At 40.9% G+C, this 21,026-nt stretch overlaps 1 protein-coding gene across 4 annotated transcripts in view; it reads left to right on the forward strand.

Moving 5' to 3' along the window:
- CARM1 (coactivator associated arginine methyltransferase 1) overlaps positions 1-21,026 on the forward strand; it is a 67,170-nt gene that overhangs the window by 12,945 nt on the left and 33,199 nt on the right. For 3 of the 4 annotated variants that reach the window (XM_042449566.1, XM_042449569.1, XM_042449567.1), the window contains exons 2-5: positions 12,599-12,724; positions 15,301-15,407; positions 17,102-17,206; positions 19,728-19,838. In XM_042449566.1, coding sequence (XP_042305500.1) covers positions 12,599-12,724; positions 15,301-15,407; positions 17,102-17,206; positions 19,728-19,838 — 449 coding nt within the window. The remainder of the gene's footprint in view (positions 1-12,598; positions 12,725-15,300; positions 15,408-17,101; positions 17,207-19,727; positions 19,839-21,026) is intronic. The other variant, XM_042449568.1, reaches the window with a different exon arrangement.

Consider the following 21,026-nt stretch of genomic DNA (forward strand, 5'->3'; position numbering starts at 1 on the left):
TCTCAAGAAACCAGGATGGATGACTAAAGAACTTTCAACTGAGCTAACTTTTAAACGGAACATGTATAAGAAATGGAAAAAAGGGGAAATCACAAAAAAGGAATTAAAACAAATAGCTAGCCTGTGTAGGGGTAAAGTCAGAAAAGCTAAAGCACAGAATGAACTCAGGCTTGCTAGAGAGGTTAAGAACAAAAAAAAGGGCTTTTTTTGGACATGTCTGCAGCAAAAGGAAGAAAAAGGAAATGGTGAGGCCACTGTGTGGAGAAATGGCAAAATGCTAACAGGGGAGAGAGAAAAGCCGAATTGCTCAACACTTTCTTTGCCTCAGTCTTCTCAGAAAAGGAAAAGGGTGCTCAACCTGAGGATAATGGAGCAGAGGATAGAATAGGGGAATTTCAGCACAGAATAAACAAAGAGATAGTACAGGAATACCTGGTTAATCTAAATGAATATAAATCTCCAGGGTCAGATAAACTACAACAAAGAGTATTAAAAGAACTGGCAAATGTAATATCGGAACCATTGGCAATAATCTTTGAGATTCCATAATCACAAAAAGTCAACATGGGTTTCAGAGAAAGAAGTCATGCAAGACAAATCTTATCTCTTTCTTTGATAAAATTATCAGCTTGTTAGATGAAGGGAATGCTGTGGATATAGTATATCTTGATTTCAGTAAGGCCTTTGACAAAGTTTGCCATGACATTCTTGCAAACAAGCTTTTAAAATGTGGGCTAGACAAGGCAACTGTTACATGGATTTGTAATTGGATGACTGACCAAAGCCAAAGGGTGCTCAACAATGGCACCTTTTCATCCTGGAGAGAAGTGACCAGTGGGGTCCCGCAGGGCTCTGTCCTGGGTCCAGTGCTATTAAACATCTTTATCAATGACCTGGATGACAGAATCAGGGGCATACTCATCAAATTTGCAGATGACACCAAATTAGGATGAATAGCTAATACCCCAGAGGACAAGATCGAAATTCAAAACAACCTGAATAGACTAGAAAGCTGGGCCAAAGCTAATAAAATGAAATTCAACATGGAGAAATGTAAATGCACTTAGGATGGAAAAATGAAATGCACAGATATAGGATGGGCGACACCTGGCTGAATGAGACAGCGTGCGAAAGGGATCTAGGAATCCAAGTAGACCACAAGTTGAACATGAGTGAACAGTGTGATGCGGCAGCTAAAAAGGCCAATGCAATTTCAACTGCATCAATAAAAGTATAGTGTCTAGATCAAGAGAAGTAATAGTGCCACTGTATTCTGCTTTGGTCAGGCCCCACCTGGAATATTGTGTCCAGTTCTGGGCACCACAATTCAAAAAGGATTGAGAAATTGGAGCGTGTCCAGAGGAGGGCGACTAAAATGGTGAAGGGTCTGGGAACCATGTCCTATGAGGAATGACTTAGGGAGCTGGTGATGTTTAGCCTGGAGAAGAGAAGGTTAAGAGGTGATATGATAGTCCTGTTTAAATATTTGGAGGGATGTCATATTGAGGAGGGAACAAACTTGTTTTCTGCTTATAGTTGTGTAGGAGGCAATACTCTGTCCCATCGTAGTGCATGAGGGTTAAGTCTTCTGTGAAATATTTTGAGTGGTAATTAAATGGATAAAGAAAATATGACAAAGAGGATGTTCCCCTTTTGCAGTGCCTTTTATACCATTAATGGTGAACCTTACTTGCCCGTCTAGGAAAGTATTCTTTGGTAGATGAGGTAGTAGTCAGAGGTTTGAAATAGTTGAACTCTAGGGAATGGAGAGCAGGCTCTCTCAGCTCATGAAATCAGCTCTGATGTGACAACGCTCCTCTGGCGGCTTTTTTGAATCCCTTGAATTCGCTAGGCATTCAGCCCTTTTGTACTGTGTGTATGGAAGGCCAGGGCACATCTGCTGTCCTTTTTATTGCTTACAAAGGACTCTGGAGGCCCAGCTTGACAGTCTAATTAATGTGCATGGGAGACATTTGCATTGAATAGCTTTCAAAAGCAGTATCTTGAAAAGGCAGGGCTCTCTTTTCTAGGTTCTGAATTGTTATTTGCAAATGCTTTGGGATTTTTTTTATCCCCTCCTGGTCTTAGGCTAACCCTTGCCTTTCCAATCAAATTCTGTCTCGGGTATTGTTCACCTCCTGTCCCAGCTGCTTGTGTCTTCGGGAGACAAAGACCCATTGTGTTAATTTTCTGTAGTAAAATGACTCCTGCTGGGCTCATGGCCTTGTCTCTGACCCATCGTTGAATTGCCAGCTCTTGGTGAGCACGGAAATTGCTGGATGGAACTTTTGATCTTCTCCGTCATGCCCTCTAGATCTCTGCACCTTGTACAATGCGTCATGTCTGTCCAAGGGAAAAGTGGATTGGAGCTAGAGATTTATATTTTTTAAAGTTAAAGATCAAAATTGCTGGGCCCATCTTATAATTCTTGTTGCACAAAGTTATATTGTGCTTCTGCAGTTCAACTGCAAACAGTTTGAAGTAGTTTTTGTATTCACGTTTTTGTCTTAATAAAAAGGCAGTTTTACACTTTGCCCTCATAATATGTTGGATGACGAAGCTGGGAACATTGCTATCGCTCTAGCTTTTCTTTGCGAATGAAGATTCAGGAAGGGCTCATCCTGCGCTTTCTACAAGCGCTTTGATGACTAAAAAGGCCAATCTGAGATAAACAAGTCCGGTTGCAGAAAGCACAGCAGAAAGTCTCCTTGGGTGATGTTTCCGGGTTGTGGTTCTTTCTGCGTTGTCGTTTCTCTTCGACATTTGTTCGGCGTGAGTTTTCAAAAAAGGCAGCAGCATCGTAGATAGTGCGTCTCCATGGCTCCTGATGCGAAGTCAGGGAGGACCATTGTTGGTGCTTGATTTGGCCAAGCCTGAAATGTTATTTCAGGGAGTCCTTGTATCTCTTCTTTGGAGCGCCCCTCTTAGACTGACCTGTGATGATACTGTGCTTACATTTTGAATTCTTGTCTAGTGGGGAGACCACCTGGGATTTTGTATTTGGTTGGAATACCCATAGAATTTCTTCCATACCAGGAGAGAAAATGATGAGTGCATGTGGATGCTTGCTTTTGTATTGCAGAATGACAGATCTGTGGGCGCCCAGAATCAATCAATCAGTCTGTCTGTCTGTCTGTCCGTCCGTCCGTCCGTCCGTCCATCCATCCATCCATCCATTTATCTTTTTATTTCCTTTTTACAGTAAAAAAAAATCAAAACAAAAGAACAGTTTGAAATTCATCATCTCTTTCATAACAAACACAATCACACAAGTCCTATATTTACAAACATCTACCAAACATAACCCATTCATTACTTTCTTGAACTGCCCATTCTTGGCAATTGCAACCTTTTATTACGTAATCTATCCTGTTACTGGTTTATGATATGGAAATTCTACATATTCTTTGAATAGGTTTTTCTCCATCATCATTATTATATAATATGCTCTTATTTCCTGTCTCAACTCCAAAGGAAAAGACAAAAGCTGAGCGAAACCCAGAATTAAATTATTAAGGAAGCCTAGAGATACAATGGCCTGGGAGAAAAAAATCTCCCTCCCTATTTTCTCTGAAATAACAGAGAAAAAAGGCTCCCTGCACTCTGCATTTTTGCGCTAGCCTTTTTGTTTCTTTGGAATTCAAAAAACTGAAACCTTGCTTTATAAGGAAGGCGACAGACACTGTTTATTCTTAGTATTTGAGTAAAGGTTCAGTATGTCTCTTAGTTGGAAGAATAGAGGAGGTTTCTCTTCCAAACTTCTCAGGATGGGATTCTGGACTTTTTATGGTGTACAAGTTGAATTCTTGAATTCAGGTGAGCACTGAAATGTTGGAATGAAAATTGGCATAGACGTTCAGGATTTTCAGTGAGTTCTTTTCCCTCTCTTTTCAGGAGAAACTGGGTGGGAGAGAGGTAAAACACAAGAGAAGAGCTTGCTTCTGTCTTTCAATGGTTAGAGCACCATTCAGCATTCAGAATTAGAGCCCTAGTGTGGTGTGTGCACTGGGATACTTGAATGGAGACCTCATGGAACAATATGTTTTGCTAGTGTAATTTAGCTTGCTTGTTTAGGTACAGGTTTTTACATGCTTTATTATTAGCGTCCCTATGTGCTACGTGGAGAAGAAGAATGGGTAAATGGCAGGTGCAAAGGTTATATGGGTGTAGGAAGATGCTGTAGGCAGGAAGATAGAAAAGTACTGGGAACAAGGTCTTCATGTGGGAATCTGCATAGAATTTTATACTTCTGATAGTATCTTCAGCAATGTTCGAATCATTTATTTTGGATATTAGATAAAGCAAGAAAATAGAGATCCAGCAGATTCCTTTCTAGAACATCCCAGCCAACAGACAGATCTGATCTGTGTTGGATGAGGGGAAGAGCTGCTTGTGAGGGGGATGATCAAAGATAGAGGCATCGTTTTGATGGTTCAAATTGATAGCCTAGTTGAGACCATGAAGAGAATGCTTGACGAGAAACTTTTGTGATTTCTCTTGACTTTAATGCACATACATGCACCTGTGTGCAAGCCCCACTCTTGGGAAGCTTAATCTTTAGTTCCAGAGAGTACTAAATATGGAATACGATTAAATATGGAAAAGATGGAAACTCCATCAGATGGATCCATAATTGGTTGGGAAACTGCTCAAAGAGTTGTCATCAGTGGTTGTCCTTCATATTGGAAGGAATCCTCAAGTAGAGCTCTTCAGGTTTCTGTCCTGTCCTGGTGCTGACACTCTTCAATGTTTTTGTATATGATTTAGATGATGGGGTGGAGGGAATCCTTATCATAGGCAGGTTATAGACTGCCGCTTTGAGGCGGTCTGCCACCGCCGCTGTTTGCTCCGTAAGGGAGCCGCTGCAGCCAAACCGCGCGACTCCGTTACGGAGCAAAAAAGAAGCTCCAAAATGGAGCTTCTTCTTGCGGCGCCCTAATGATGTCGCGAGGCGCCAGGGGCACATTCGCAACGTCATTAGCGCCGCGACACGTTCGGACGCACAGCGTCCGATATGTAAAGATGGCGGCACCCGTATGAACAGGGCGCTGCCATCTTGTACGTATTCTATACGTACTAGGGTTAGGGGTGTGTGGAAGCACCGCCCCTTCCTAACCCTAGTACGTATAGAATACGTACTAAATGGCGGTGTGTAACCTGCCATAGTTGCAGGTGATACAAAACTGGGAGGGGTAGCTAACATATTGGAAGATAGGAACAGAATTCAAAAGGACCTTGAAAGGGTCTAGAAAAGGATGAGAAAACTGGGCTGAAATTAATAAAATGGAATTCAACAGAGACAAATGTGAAATTCTACATCTAGGTCACAGAAACCAAATGCATGGTATAGGATGGGGCGGTGAGGGGGGGGGGGGACGGGAACTTGGCTTAATAGTACTTCATGTGAAAAGGGCCTTGGAATTATTGTTGATCATAAGTTGAATATGAACCAGCAGTGAGGTGGTGCAGCAAAGAAGGCAAGTACTATCTAAGCCTTCCTTCATAGAAGCATACAGTAGTTTCCAAGACAAGGAAGTAATAGTCCAACTATACTCTGTTCTGATCAGGCCTCATCTGGAGTATTGTATATATTCATCTATAAGTCTATAAACGTATGCCTAAAAATTTACCCCAAAATCCTAGGTCTACTTATTTACAGGTCAGTATGGTAATGTGATAGCAGCTCTTTCACATTTCCCCATGCAGTTGGGAGAGAGTTTCTTTTTTCTTGAGCCAAGCAGAAACACTCCTGGATGATTAACTGCTATTAAACAAACCCTCTCCCACCCACGCCACTGATGCTGTGTGGGGCATGAAGGCTGAAATGAAAGTTGAAACGCTGAAGCAAAAAGCCTCAATTAGTGTCCCTCGTGCCACCGGCACACATACCCACACTACAGGAGCCTCAGAAGTTTTACTCTCGACCTATCCACGGGTCATGGCAAAATCCCTAATTTTGGTCCCAAAACCTGCCTTCGACTTATAGATGAGGTTGACTTATAGTTGAGTATATACATATGTTCATTTTGGAGTGCCTATATTCTCAAGAAGGATATAGACAATTTGGAGTGGGTTCAGAGAAGGGTAACAAGGATGATAAGAGGTATGGAGAACAAAACTTATGAGGAAAGATTGAAGGAGCTGAAAGTGTTCATATTGTTGAAGACAATACTGAAGAGCGACATGACCGCACCCTTCAAATACTGTATCTCAAGGACTGTCACATAGAAGGGATGGCAGGTCTGTCCTCTGCTTCTCCAAAGAGTAGGGCCAGGTCTAATGGTTTAAAGTTACATGTGAGTGAATTCCGATTGAACATAAGGAATGTCTTGACAGTAAGAGTAGTTCGTCAATGGAACCAGTTGCCTAGATTAGTCTCATTTTTTGGATATCTTCAAAAAGAGGCTGAGCAGCTACCTGCTAGGGATGCTGTAGCTGCAGATCTTGCCTGATGTCCCACAAGAGTCCTTCCAACTCTATGCTGCTAAGATTCTGTGAGTTAAGAGTTTAAATCCTTCTATATTTTTCTCAGTGTGTACATTTCCCTGTAAATCTGAAGAAACTTTCTCCCCTCCTTCAGACTCATAGGCTGCTGTGTGTTAGAGATTTCAGAGGGGTGACCAGTAGATTAAAACAAGTGAGTAGAATAGGTACAATAAACACTGAATACATTAATTTAAAAAGTAAATCACATTTATTATTCAGCAGATACTGGTCTGGAAAAAAGCGAAATTGAAAGCAAAGAAGAGCAGATGTGTGTCTAACAATGGCCCCATACAGACAGGCCAAAATAAAGCTGCTTCGGGTCACTTTGGACGTATACTGTTTAAATGATGCATGTGTCCTAAGAGTCCGGAAGCCATGCCAAAACCACGCTCCAGTCCTAAGGATTGGAGTGTGGCTTTGGTGAAGCTTCCGGATGCATGCATCATTTAAACAACATACTTCCAAAGTCACTTGAAGCAGCTTTATTTTGGCCTGTCTGTATGGGGCCATTGATTGGGAAGGTGTTCCACAGAATGAGAACCAATACACTAAAGACCCTTCCCTTGATGGACTCTGTGTGAATTTCAGCCCTCTGTGGAACCAATAGGGTTACTGCCTGAGAACTGATTAGGCAGGATGATAAGGGAGAAGACGTATTCTCAAATGTCTTAGTCCTAGAGATTTGTATGCTAGTAACAGAACCTTGAATCTGGTCTGGTACCAAATAGATACTTAATGCAGAGCCTTGAACAAAAGAGTTATGTGCTGATGACCTTAATAGATTAAAAGGCTGGGCCAAAACTAACAAAATGAATTTCAAGGGGGGATGTAAGGTACTGCATTTAGGGGAAAAAAATGAAATGCACAGATATAGGATGGGGACACCTGGCTGAACAAGATCACATGTGAAAGGGATCTAGGAGTCCTAGTAAACCATAAGTTGAACATGAGTCAACAGTGTGAAGTGGCAGCTAAAAAGCCAATGCAATTCTAGGCTACCTCAATAGAAGTATAGTGTCTAGATCAAGGGAAATAATAGTCCCACTCTATTCTACTTTGGTCAGGCCTCATCTGGAATAATCCTTTGTCCAGGATGTTGAGAAGCGGGAGCATGTCCAGAGGAAGGCGACAAAAATGGTGAAGGGTCTGGAAACCATGCCTTATGAGGAGCGACTTAGGGAACTGGGTATGTTTAGCCTGAAGAAGAGACAGTTAAGAGGTGATATTGTAATATTGGTTGAAATATTTCCACCCATGAAATTTCAACCTTTTGAAATAGTTGAAGGGGTGTCATGTTGAGGAATGGAGCAAGTTTCTTTTCTGCAGCTCCTGAGAATAGGACCCAGAACAATGGATTCAAACTTGACAGTAAGAGCTGTTCAGCAGTGGAATAGCTTCCCTTGGAGTGTGGTGGAGTTTCCCTTCTTTAGAGGTTTTTGAACAAGTTGGATGGCCATCTTTCACAGTAGGTGCTTTGATTGTGAATTCCTGCATGACAGAAGGGTGTTGGATGGCCCTTGGGGGGGTCTCTCCCAACTCTATGATTCTGTGATACAGAGCAGCCAATGAGGCAAGGTCTGCAGCTGCCTCCTGTACTCTGCAGCTTCTGTACCATCCTCAGGTGGAGTTCTACACAGATGACTGTGCAGTAATCCACTACCGAGGTTAATTGCACCTGCACCAGTCATGGTGATATTTTTCTTTACATGCTTACTTCCATATACAGTAATTCATTTGACAACATAGGATGCACAGAGTTTTCCATGCCCTGTTTCACCTGAAAACATGTCAACAGTGCTGCCTGCATTAAGCTGTCCATATCTTTGTGTTTGTGGGGCAGGGAGGGGAAGTGGGTAGGCTGACAATCATATGGCAAAAGTGCAATATAGGTAGAAAATGGTCCAGGAGGAGGACCAGAGTCATGGCATCGCTTTTCACTTCAAATAGTTCTTGCAGTAACTAATTGCCTGGAGTTGTTCCTATTTCGTTTTATGGCCTGTCCAGCTCAAGCTGAGAGAGGGTTGATACTGTACTGGTAATTTTGGCTAAGCCTTTTTAAACTAACTAAGCTACTTTAATATAGGAGTCTTGCAGATTTCAAAGTATCAGTCAAGTATACTTTGTAATTAATCCGTTGAAAATACCTTCATGCTCTCAGCCTCAGGGGAAGGCAATGGCAAACCACCTCTAAATAAATCTTACCACGAAAGCACCATGATAGGCTTGCCATAAGTCACAAAGGACTTGAAGGTATGCAACACACACACAACACACACACAGGGGTGGGTGGGTGGGGGGTATCTGTTACTAGCTATTCATCAGACAATTTCTGTTGCCCAGGTTTGTTTATGTAAGGTCATGGCAATCCTGCCTTTTTGTCCTGTAAAGCTCTTGTATGAGTAGATAAAAATTAATTTGAACACCAGATCCCTTACTTATATTGTCTGTTTAAAAACAGCATGGTTCAAACGTTTTATCTGAATTCAGTACAATATGTGTTGAAGGAGAGGAGGAAATCTTATGGGTAAGGCATAGGAAAGGAAATCACCTCTTTCTAAATATACTGATTTCTTCCATCAGCATAATTATACAAATTCAGACTTTTCCAGGATCTTTGAGAAAGAAAAACAGATTTTGGGGGGGGGGGGGGGTTTAAAATAAATATACCACTTATTTTTTTTATATTAAACCTAAACTTAATTTACTGTTTTACTCCAACCTAAAAAAAAGCTTCATTCATAATTTAGCATATGTATGAGTACTATCCGGTGTATTTATGAATTTTTAAAAATGTAAAAGCCTTAGTTTTGTATAAGCAAGGATGGTGTAGTGGTTTGAGTGTCGGACTATGATTCTGGAGACCAGGGTTTGAATCCTGGCTCAGCCATGGAAAGCCACTGGGTGACTTTGGGCAAGTTGCACACTCTCAGCCTCAGAGGAAGGCAATGGCAAATTCCTTCTAAAGAAACTTGCCAAGAAAATCCTGTGATAGGTTTGCCTTAAAGTTCCTGTAAGTTGGAAACAACCTGGAGGCAAACAATACACAGAGAGAGCCGCAGACTGCTACCCCATGTGTGCGACTTACGCATATATACTGGGCCCTTAGTATTGACTGAGGATTGGTTCCAGGACCCCCGTGGATATCAAGATCTGTGGAAGCTTGAGTCCCATTAAATACAGTGGTATAGTAAAATGTCCCTTATATAAAATGACAAAAATAAGTTTTGCTTTTGGAATTTTATATATTTTTGAATGTTTTCAAGCTGTGGTTGCTTGAATCCATTGATTTAAAAAAAATGGTGAATATGAAATATATTGTTTGCCATCTGAGAAGTAAGAAAAAAATTAGGCCAGAAATGATAAGTTTTCGTAATAAAATAAAGTACTTTACATGGACAGAAATGCTCCCATACAGACACAAAACTAGGCCAGCAGCTTATAAATTCTAGTCCAACGTGGAATATGTTGAACTCCACAATGGTGTATTATTACCATACATATTATATGGCACATTAATTGGAGACAGCAACCGTAGTGTTCTTGCCTCTATTGTGATTGTTTCTTCTAATCTTACAACAAGGGTCAACAGAAGAAACCAAGCAACAATCCACAAGCAAGAATAAGTATGCTTTTCTCATGAAGATGACAACATCTTGGTGCTGTAATGGGCACCAGAACTATAGAGCTATGATCATTCTACGTATTGTGGAAGCAATTATTGGTACTTAATTTTCTAGGAATCCTTGCACTGTGGCCAGTTTGTTCTGGCCTTTTTATATAGTATGGTGGCTACTCCCATGGGTCTGAATGCATTGTTTTTCCTGTCAGATGATCTAGACTCTACTCTGCTTGTTGTTGTTGTTGTTGTTGTTGTTATTATTATTATACTTTATTTATATAGTGCTGTAGATTTACACAGCGCTGTACATACAAACAGTAAAATCGATAAAAATGAAATCTGCCAATGGCATACATTCTACAAAATACATATAAAACAGTAGATAATAATACAAGATAGAATTAGATAAAAAAGCAGACAACAAATCAAAAAGATCAAATATCAAGTTCTTGTCAAGTTCTCCTTCTGATCCTAGTCTGTATTTCAATTATAAATTTCTGTCAAGCCATGGGATTTATTTCCTGAGTGGAGACAAACCATGAAAACAAGATAGGACAAAGATGACTGATGGAAAGGACATAGAGAGTCACAAAGAGACACTCAAAAAGCCATATCCTTTCTAAAAACTGCCCTTCCATTTGTTAGTTCAGTGATGGCCCTAATGTAGAGCGTAATCCTAGACGTTGCAATATATATTGGACATTTGAGCTTTTTTCTTTTACCAATAAAGCCTTATAACCAGGACTCATCCTATGAAACTTCCAGTAAACATGGAAGTATTTAAGATAATGCCCACTCTTTAGAGGATTCATTTTCACAATGTTTAAAGTTGGTTGCTGGCTCTTTAATAAAAGCAAAGAAACATATATGTAGGTTATGCCTGTCATAGTTCTTAGTTCTGATATATAGATGAAACCTCTTTGTTAAGAGAAGGCTGAGAGCAGATGTCAGAAGAGTGTTGACTCCATTGTGCGTAGGCTAATAGGAGGTGACACAGCTAGATCTGTGAATCATCCAGCAGGTTCTTTTGATTAGTATTCTAGGCTCATAGCTGTACTCTTCTGTCTCATGGTACACATGCAATTCTCTCATGGTGTCCTAATGTACCCTAGCACACCGGTTGGGAATTACTGGCTTAAACTCTGGATGTCAGTGAAACAATGTTCTCCAGGTTTGATATCTGAAAAGAAGGCTGTCTAACCCTGAGATCAAAATAGAGGTGGGTAAGAAGAAAAGATAATAAAGGACAAGCAGTTGGAAAGAACAAGAAATGAAAATACCTCTTTTTGCTTAGGTGGCTATATGGTATTGAGTAGAAAGTCAACAAACGATGCATAGTGGTTTGAGTGTTGAATGATGACTAGAGACCAGGGTTCAGTTCCCCTGCTAACCCATTGGGTGACTTTGGGCAAGTCACACTCTCTCAGCCTAAGGGGAATGCAATGGTAAACCACCTCTGAATAAACCTTGCCAACAAAATCCCATGATAGGTTTGCCTTCGGATTGCCGTAAGTCGGAAATGACTTGAAGGCACACAACATGGCATAGAGTACTGTAGGCACACACTAATGTTATTTAAGAGCTTTAGATACATTTCAGACATGTGGTTCTGGCACAGTGTGTGGAAGGCAACCACTGAGAGATGGGGAAGGAATCCCCCCAATATCTCTTTGAATTTAAGAAAAAAGCAGCTTGAGAACTTCTTAGGAAGTAGAGGGGAACGGTAACAATAAGTTGCAGCCTGGTATTGCAGGAGGGTCTAGAAGAGGAAAGCTCTAGCTTTTGATGCTACATAGCAGGTGGACTTTTGCCTACTTAACTATCCAAAAATAAGAATAAAAGGAAATATTAATAATGTCAAATATGTGAGCATGCTTGAGGATTAGGGAATTGCTGAAAATTCCTTGTGGTCTTGCAGAGATCACTAACCTAGCTGCCAGATAAGTATGACAAGCTCAACCTGACTGATGGTAGGTACCCAGGGCGGTATATAGGCCTCTACTTAAGTCATAATGGCTTTATATTGTCTCCTGGTACTCAAGTAATACACATCTGAATTCCAATGCCTGAGAAGCCAGCAGGAGGTGGATGTTGGCCTAGAGGATACTTGAGTAGATGGACTTGCTCTCTGATCAGTATAAACTATCTCCATCATGAATATTGATTCCCTTCTCTCCAGAACTTTTCAACACTGATGCTGGATTTGTTTACAATTCACTGTCCTGTTGTGTATTGTGTTGCCATAGACTTGGCTGCCTGTCTGCCTTTGGGAGAAAACATACTATCCGTCATACCTGTAAAAAAAACAAAACCTCATAATCGCAAGCCTTGATTGAATTCAAAGATATAGCCATGTTAGTCTGTAGAATCAGTATGTAGAGAGATCTTGTATCACCTTTGAGACTACCTGAAAGAAACTAGTTAATGGCATGAGCTTTCATAGCTTTGATTGAGTCATTGATGTGCTTCCTTTTCTTCCTTTTCCTTCCACAGAAGATGATGTTTGCGTATTCAAGTGTTCTGTATCAAAGGAGACAGAATGCAGCCGAGTGGGCAAACAGTCCTTCATTATCACGCTGGGATGTAATAGTGTCCTTATACAATTTGCAACGCCAAGTGGTAAGTACCAAAAGATTTGTGTTTGGTTTGTACTGCTATGATCCTGAATGTGCTGGAAACCAAATGCATTGCTTGGGCAGATAGAGATAACTGCCCTACCAGTACATAGCATTTTCAAATTGGAGAACCTTCCACTTAAATAATCCAGTTCCCAGGTCAGATCACCACTTGTGCCTACTACATCCCTGGCAGTTCTGCTCAGAGATTTTTCAGTGCCGTGTGTCATTTAAACAGCTGTTGGAGTTAGCAGTTATATAATGTTCAGCTTAAGTTATTGAAAAAATAACAAGTAAAAGTTTCTTGATTTTTAAAAATATCAAACATTTTATGTAAAACTTCAGGCTGCATTCTTAGGAGTATACCCCACTGAACACACTAACCCTAACGTCTGTCACACACACACATATTGCATGTTTGTCTTGTTATGTTTGTGGTGTAAAAAGATATACTGCTATAATACTAATTGAAATGGGTACATATATTCAATATGGTGCTGGAAACAGCTTTGCCAGCTAATTAGGGTTGGTGCTGCTGGTGATGAGTTGAAAACAGTAAGCATCAAAATTTTGATACGCAGCAAGATCACATTATGTAGGCTTGAAAGTAATTATCGCAGACCAACTTGTGAAACTTTTCTAGAGAGAAATCTCAGAGGAACAGTTCCTGTAATAATGCAATTAATTGGACATTATGAAACTAATGTTTTATGAGGTTGGTTAAAAAATTACTCACACTCTTGGGCTTCGCTTTTTCTGACAGGACTTGTAGATGAATATGTTTATTGTGGAGGAAACTTAACTGGCTTATTTAGGAACCTTTCCCCCTTCTCCTTAATCTGGCACCTTCCTTGATGTTTTGGGAAATGGAAGAGATGGCAGTTCTACTAAAAACTTTGAACATATTCAGGGCACTGAAGATACCAGCCATTCCATCCTTTAGCTTCTGTGCTATATTGAGGACTAGATATTTAAATTAAAACGGGTTTCCATGGTGCAAATTCTGTTCCAGTATTCAGATTCTGTATTTATTTACTTAACCCAACAGTCGTGTAAAATGAGTATGAACATATTTTAATACTGCAGACCTCACTGTGGGACGAGGAAACAAATTTGTGTTGATTTGTAAGATTCCAGAGGAAAGGCCCTTACTAACTCTATTGGATAGGCTTTAAAAACAGATGCACACATGTCTCCTTTGTACTGATGTTGAGAGAGACAAAGCTGTGCTCACGCCACATAATGTTTGTTTTGGTCTGTCCTTTAGACCGTATGTACATTTCAAGCTGTTGTTGGACTTCAAGTCCTTGCAGCCCTAGCTAGCATAGCTAATAGTAAAGGATGATGAGCATTGCAGTCCAACAACTTTTGGAGAGCTCTATGCTTCCCATCCCCACTGTAGCTGTAGGATTAGAAGCACTCCTATATTAATAGGAAAAAAGTAAATAAAAATTCCCCTCTACGTACAAAACTAGTAAAATAACATAGGACTTAAGAAGCTTCATATATTTCCCATTTGTTTCGTTCTCAGCTTTCTTGCCTGGGTAACTATATTCAAAATGAATCAGTGGAATAGGATAGGAAAGGGTGAAACAAACAGCTAGATGGATTCAACAGCAGAATTAGACCGATGAGCAAAGATTATAAAATTGAGGATGTTGAGGGTCATATGATAACATTTTGCATATATTGGATGAAGAAGTCTGGGGGATAATTCATTTGAATAAAAGTGTCTGAGTACTAAATGAACTAAACAAATTTCAGGCTGAAAATAAGATGCTGTCGAGTTTTAGCTTATTTTAGCCTAGAAAGAGCTTGGAAGCAAAGGCTGGGTTGATGAAGACAGCCTTCTGACTTAAATGATAGTGAAGACATGGATGAGAGTCATCTCAGTGGATGCTTCCAGACTATGCAACTCCCTTCCATATGAGATTTGGTTGGCCTCCATTCTGCTGTATTCCCGCAGGCAGGCAAATACGTTTTTATTTAGGCAGGCCTGTAGCTCTTAAGTCATATGGCAAAAGGGTGTTCTGATGTGGTTGTGCAGCACTTAAGTCTTTTTAAATTACATTTAAATGGGTTTAATGTCAGGCTTCAAATAGAATTTTTAGTTTCATTGTTTATTGGTGTTGGACTAGCACTCTGGAGAAAAGAGTTTGAATCCCTGTTTGGCCATGAAAACCTACTGAGAGTAGGTGGGATATAAATGAAATGGTGCCTTGGCCACAGCTCTTTGGGTTGCTGCATGACCTGGAACTGGGTCTTTCTGACACAGTTGTTGCTGAGGTTGTGGAAAATTGTGCATCCCTGAGGGCTCAATACTCTGTTAATAGGTCTCATGGGTTAAAAGGTGGGAGTAAAAAAAAAAGTAGTCCATCCCCTGTCCAGGACATTGGAATACATACAGCACTGGTTAAAATGGAATGGTTTAATTCTTATCTTTCTTCTGCTCCAGTCTCTTGCAACCCTAAAGGATATTGCTTGCTACTCACATATACACTGTGTTTCCTCTTCCTTTTGGGTTGGCTCTGAACAAAGACATTTGAATGCTAAAGGGGCAATGCTTGGCTTTACTTTTAGATTTCTGCTCATTTTATAATATCTTGAAAAACTGCCGGGGCCACAACGTGGAGCAGTCAGTGTTCAGTGAGCGCACAGAAGAATCCTCTGCTGTGCAGTACTTCCAGGTAGGTGAGCTCACTGTTGAGGGTTGTCCCTGGAGGTGGGTAAGGGGAATGGAGTTACTGTATAACCCCCCCCCCCGGCCCCTTGTGCTCACTGCCTAGGCTATATTATCTCTCAGATTTTGAAAAGCTCCAGATTGTTAAAACTGTGTTCTGCAGATTGTGGTTGGAATTCTGCATAGCTCAGCCTAATGTAATTGTTCTGCACTACTCCTGTCCTGAGCCATTTACCACTGTGCGACCTACTGTAAATCCACTGAAGCCCCTGCCTACCCATGTCCGTTCTGTGCTTGCTGTGGAGTGTCTGGATAGTATCTATAGCCAGACACTAAGTGACACTTAGACGCTAAGGCTAGCCTGAAGAAAGAGAGCCCTCCCTCCATGATAACTGTCATCCTTCAGCCTGCAAGAGAGTGAACAGGCAGGCCCAGCTTCAACATGGAGCCCTCCCTCCATGATAACTGTCATCCTTCGGCCTGCAAGGGAGTGAACAGGCAGCTCCACCAGGGCTAGCCTGAAGATAGAGAGCCCTCCCTCCATGATAACTGTCATCCTTTGGCCTGTGAGGGAGTGAACAGGCAGGCCCAGCTTCACCAGGGCTAGCCTGAAGATAGAGAGCCTTCCCTCCATGATAACTGTCATCCTTCGGCCTGTGAGGGAGTGAACAGGCAGGCCCAGCTCCATCAGGGCTAACCTGAAGAAGAAGAAGAAGAGCCCACCCTCCAGTCCATCTGCCTTGGTCCAGGCCTCAGAGGGAGAGAATAACCACTCGACCTCATCCCCTTTCCCGCCACCATTCCCTTCTCCTTTATTGTCATGTCTTTTAGATTGTAAGCCTGAGGGCAGGGAATGGTCTAATTAAAAATAATAATTGTAAGCCGCTCTGATAGCCTTTAGGGCTGAAGGGCCTGGTATAAATACCATAAATTACATCATCCACTGGGTTCTCCAGGGATCATAGCCAGATGTAATTGCTTCATGTCTGGTTATGGGGACATAGCCAAATTGCTACTGTGATCTCCCCTGAGGCACAGAATGGCTATAAAGGTGGGAACTTCAGAGGGTCTATGGTAGGTCCAGAGGAGTTGGGGTACATTTGAGAGAGGAAGGGAATATCAGTCTCCGAAGCAACCAAAAAAAGACATACACAGGCATGAGATTAATGTATGCCTGAGTATACCACTTACAGGATGCAAGCCTGTAAAGGCTTGCTGCCTGCACTTCCTTCTACAGAAATAATATATCACTATATAATGCTATTCCCTACCATTAGAGGTTGGAGCATTAGATGGACGAGAATTTACATTCTGGAAAACAGAGGGTAGTAGTAATAATATTTTAGGGACTGGATCTGTATCTCTTGAAATCCCAAGTAGATCTTTGATGAGCTGTACCTGAAACCTCAAGATGCATGGAAAGCTTTCTGTGAAACCAAGAGATCATGTGCTTTAATGGGAGCTGTACAAGTGTTTATATGCATGCCTTGATAATTTGTAGAAGCTCTGAGGCAAAGTGCCACATTATAATTTAATATTTCCAAGTGAATCCCACCATGCTGTGGAGAGAATGTGCATTAGTAAGAGCAGAATACTCACAGACTTTGTGAGTATTAGTGATACTTAAGAATGTTGGTTTATGCTGCTACTTTCTTTGAAGTAGCCTGGGCTTTAGCAGAGGTTTTATGTTTTACCTTTCAGTTTTATGGATACTTGTCCCAGCAGCAAAATATGATGCAGGATTATGTCAGAACAGGCACATACCAGAGAGCGATCCTGCAGAACCATAGTGACTTTAAAGATAAGGTAAGGGAGTGGAATCTAATGATCCTTTTTGAGTATATTCTGTGTTTGCGAAGTAAGTGAACCTTAATGGTTGTGACTCCTCCTAAGGACCCACAGTTTGTTTTTGCCAAAGCTGAACTTACTCGCTGAAAATGTGTGTTTAAGCTTCATACCTAGGCTCCCCTCTATGCTCAAAATAAATGTATGTAGAATATTTGAAAAGGCGTACTGCTTACAGTTTGAAAAAATAATTTGCAACGATAAATATGGATGAGATCAAGTACAATCAATAAAACCAGTCAAATTTAGTAGAAATCTACAAACTTAAGGTTTTTTTTATGTTGGCACAATGTACATATGTCCCTGGTATACAATTGCACATAAGCTCTTCTGGATCCAGGAGGGATTTTAAATTGGATAGTAAGAAATGTTACCTCTGTAATACTGCCATGTTCTGACCAAAGAAGAAATTTAGGATGACCAGCAAAGAATGGTAGTAGATCAGAGTTGATCATAGGGTGATGTCTTATACTTGTGCATCATGTTCTCGGATCTGAGGAACAAGAGTTCAGTGTCACTTAGGAGCCAGTTTAGGGATGGATATAGGGAAACTAAAGCTTAATCCAGATAAGGTGGAGGTTCTGATTTAGAAGTAGCTGTGCAGCTGATCTTGGATGAAAGTGCACTTCTACATGAGGCCAGTTGCACTGTTTGCAGATTCTCCTGGTCCTGGTCCTGTCTGTGGAAGCACAAGTGATAAAAGTGGCTGGCTTTTATGTGTTTCAGCTCTTTCACCACTAATTTTCCTATGCAGAAAGGTCAGACCCTGCCACACTTGTTCATTACTTCAGAACTGGGCCATGATAATCCCTTCTTCATGAGGCAGTTTTTGAAGACAGTTTGTAAGCTCTTGGAAATAAAGAATGCAGCTGTCCAGTTGCTTGTGGGAACCAAGTATTCAGCGTATTTAACGCTGATTGTATACCCAGGCTTGTTGATGCATTTCTGAACTCAATTTGAAGTTGTGCTTTTTCCCTTTAAATAGCCTAGGATTGTTTGTTTGAAGATCTATGTACACCTATATGAACCTACCAGGGCTTTATGATTGGCTATGAAGGCTGTTATTTATCCACCAATGAGGTCTGTTACATTAATGAGCAAAGGAGATGGGACCTTCGGCCTGTTACAGACAGCCAAAATAAAGCTGCTTCGAGTCACAGTGGAGGTATGATGTTTCAATGATGCATGCGTCCTAAGAGACCAGAAGACACACCAAAGTCACGCTCTAGTCCTTAGGGCTGGAGTGTGGCTTTGGTGCGACTTCTGGACTCTTAGGACATATGCATCATTGAAACATCATACCTCCACTGTGACTCGAAGCAGCTTTATTTTGGCTATCTGTAACAGACCTTCATTGTTGTGAATACATTATTGTGAAACTTCAGAATCGTGTCTTTCTCCCTCAGGTGTTTTTAAATAGGGTCATAAGGCCTGGCTGAACCTATGTTTAATTGAAATGACTTTGTAATTGACTGATTTGTAGGCGAAGAATTTGAAGAAGTGAGGCATAGGGATTTCTCAAGCCCTTGAGAGTGAAGCAGTGAAAAGTATCTACTCCTCTCCTGGCAGCAAGGCATTTGCTAACAGACAGCCATGGGGACTTTGCAACTGCTTGTCGCAAAGCACTTTGTTGGTGTGAGGTGGATGGCCACTTCTTCACACCCCACCCCACTGCTCAGTGCCTTGGAAATCCCTATGTTGGTAGCACCGCCTGGCTTCTTAGGTGCATTTTGGGGGGGATTCTTGGCCACTGCAGAGTTGCAGTGACTAAACATGAATTCAAAAATTTATAAGTCTTATGAGATCGTAAATACTGAATAGAATACCAACCATTTTTCTTTTAATTTTGTAAACTGCCTTGAGCAGACTCGTTGTCTAGAACTGAGGTATATAAGTACCTTTACATATCTAAATAAGAACTTGTGGGTGCTGCAACTGCATATTTCAAGAATGGAAGAGTTACACTCTGCAGTATATTGCAGTTTGGCTATAAAGATGACTTGATTATAATTGTGAAGTTGAAGGCTTTCACAGCCAGTGTCCATAGTTTTCTGTGGGCTTTCTGGACTATGTGGCCATATTCTGGAAGAATTTATTCCTGACATTTTGCCTACATCTGCGGCTGGCATCTAAAACATACTGAAAACCATACAGAATGGCAAGCAAGCAGTCAGGTAAGACTGCTCAGAACTGAGACATTTTAAGGACAGTAAATTAAAAACAAATGAAACCAGAAAAGAATACTGAAAAAAGTACAGTTAAATTTACACACAACCCCCTCTGAAGATGCCAGCCACAGAAACAGGTGAAACATCAGGAATAAATTCTTCCACAGCGCAACCACATAGCCCAGAAGACCCACAGAAAACTATAAATGATTAATTATTTAATATATAAGTGGTAAGTGTGAGATTTAGTTTATTTGTTTATTGTGTTTGTGACAAACTTAGCTGAATTTTTTGTCTCGTCACTTTCCCTCCAGATTGTATTAGATGTTGGCTGTGGTTCTGGCATCCTGTCATTCTTTGCTGCCCAGGCTGGAGCAAGAAAAATCTATGCAGTGGAAGCCAGCACGATGGCTCAACATGCAGAGGTCAGTGAGATTCCAGGGCTGATGAAGTAATCTGTAAGGGTCCAGCCTTCAGTGAGACACAAATGTTAGATTTTATAGTCAGTTGGATTTTTTTTCTTCTCTGACTTAAGCTTTTCTGTCTATAAAATAAAGGTGCTATCAGTTCAGGTACGAAAAAGAAACTGGACTTTATTTCAAGGCTAGAATTGGTATCCATTGACCCAACTGGTTATTGTGCTTGTGTAGATAGCATATACTACTCTGGGTCAGAGTATTCTTAAAGTTCAGGATGGGGAAAAATCTGGTACACTGAAAGAGTATTGAGTCTTAGAATTTCTGTACAGTTCTGGAGCTTTCTTTGAACCAGTTGTTCACTCTCAGAGTGATTGTAAAGATTCTGTTGGGAGACTTCAGTATGTGTAAATGATGTGGAGACAAGACAGTGAATAGTATCTCTTGACTTTCCTGCCAGCCACCTAGGATAGGATGCTATAACTACCTTATAGTTACATTGTTCTGCACCTTGAATCTGCATATGTTAAAATGGCTGTGCCTCACAAGTCTCCTGAGCAGCTTGGTTCTTGATGGCAAGTTTGTAGAAGCTCATTCTATGACTTAAAAGATGCTTAGATCCTTCTAGGATGGTTAACTGAACTATTTTATCAGTTAATATTTCTTGTATTTAACACCTGTAAATAGAAGTTACTTTCTTTGCTACTTTTATTTTAGAGGAAAATGTGGGTCCCTGTATTTGGAAAAGAAAGGTGGGATATAAATGAATAAATAATAACAGCAACAAGGTGGCAAATTCTACACACTGCATCCTTAAACCGCCACATTGTCTATCTGTTTTGCACTTGGGATATTGCTGTCCAATATAAAGCAAGCTCCCAGGTTTCTTGAACTGAGGACATGAGCCCTGTGGTCCAGCTATCTTACTACCATGTGAGGCAGCTTGCTGGCATGACAGCGCCACTGCTACCAATATCCAAAAGGCGGTACTGTGGTCCCTTGGTATCTGCTGGGGTTTGGTTCCAGGAACCCCTGTGGATACCAAAATCCATGGATGCTCTCAATTCCCATTAAATACAATGGTAGAATAAAATGGTGTCCTTTATATAAAATGGCAAAATCAAGGTTTGCTTTTGGAACTCTTTATCCACGGATTCAAGAATCCATGGCTGTGTGTGTGTGTGTGTGTGTGTGTGT

The sequence above is a fragment of the Sceloporus undulatus genome, chromosome 2, assembly GCF_019175285.1.
Source record: "Sceloporus undulatus isolate JIND9_A2432 ecotype Alabama chromosome 2, SceUnd_v1.1, whole genome shotgun sequence".
NCBI lineage: Eukaryota > Metazoa > Chordata > Lepidosauria > Squamata > Phrynosomatidae > Sceloporus > Sceloporus undulatus.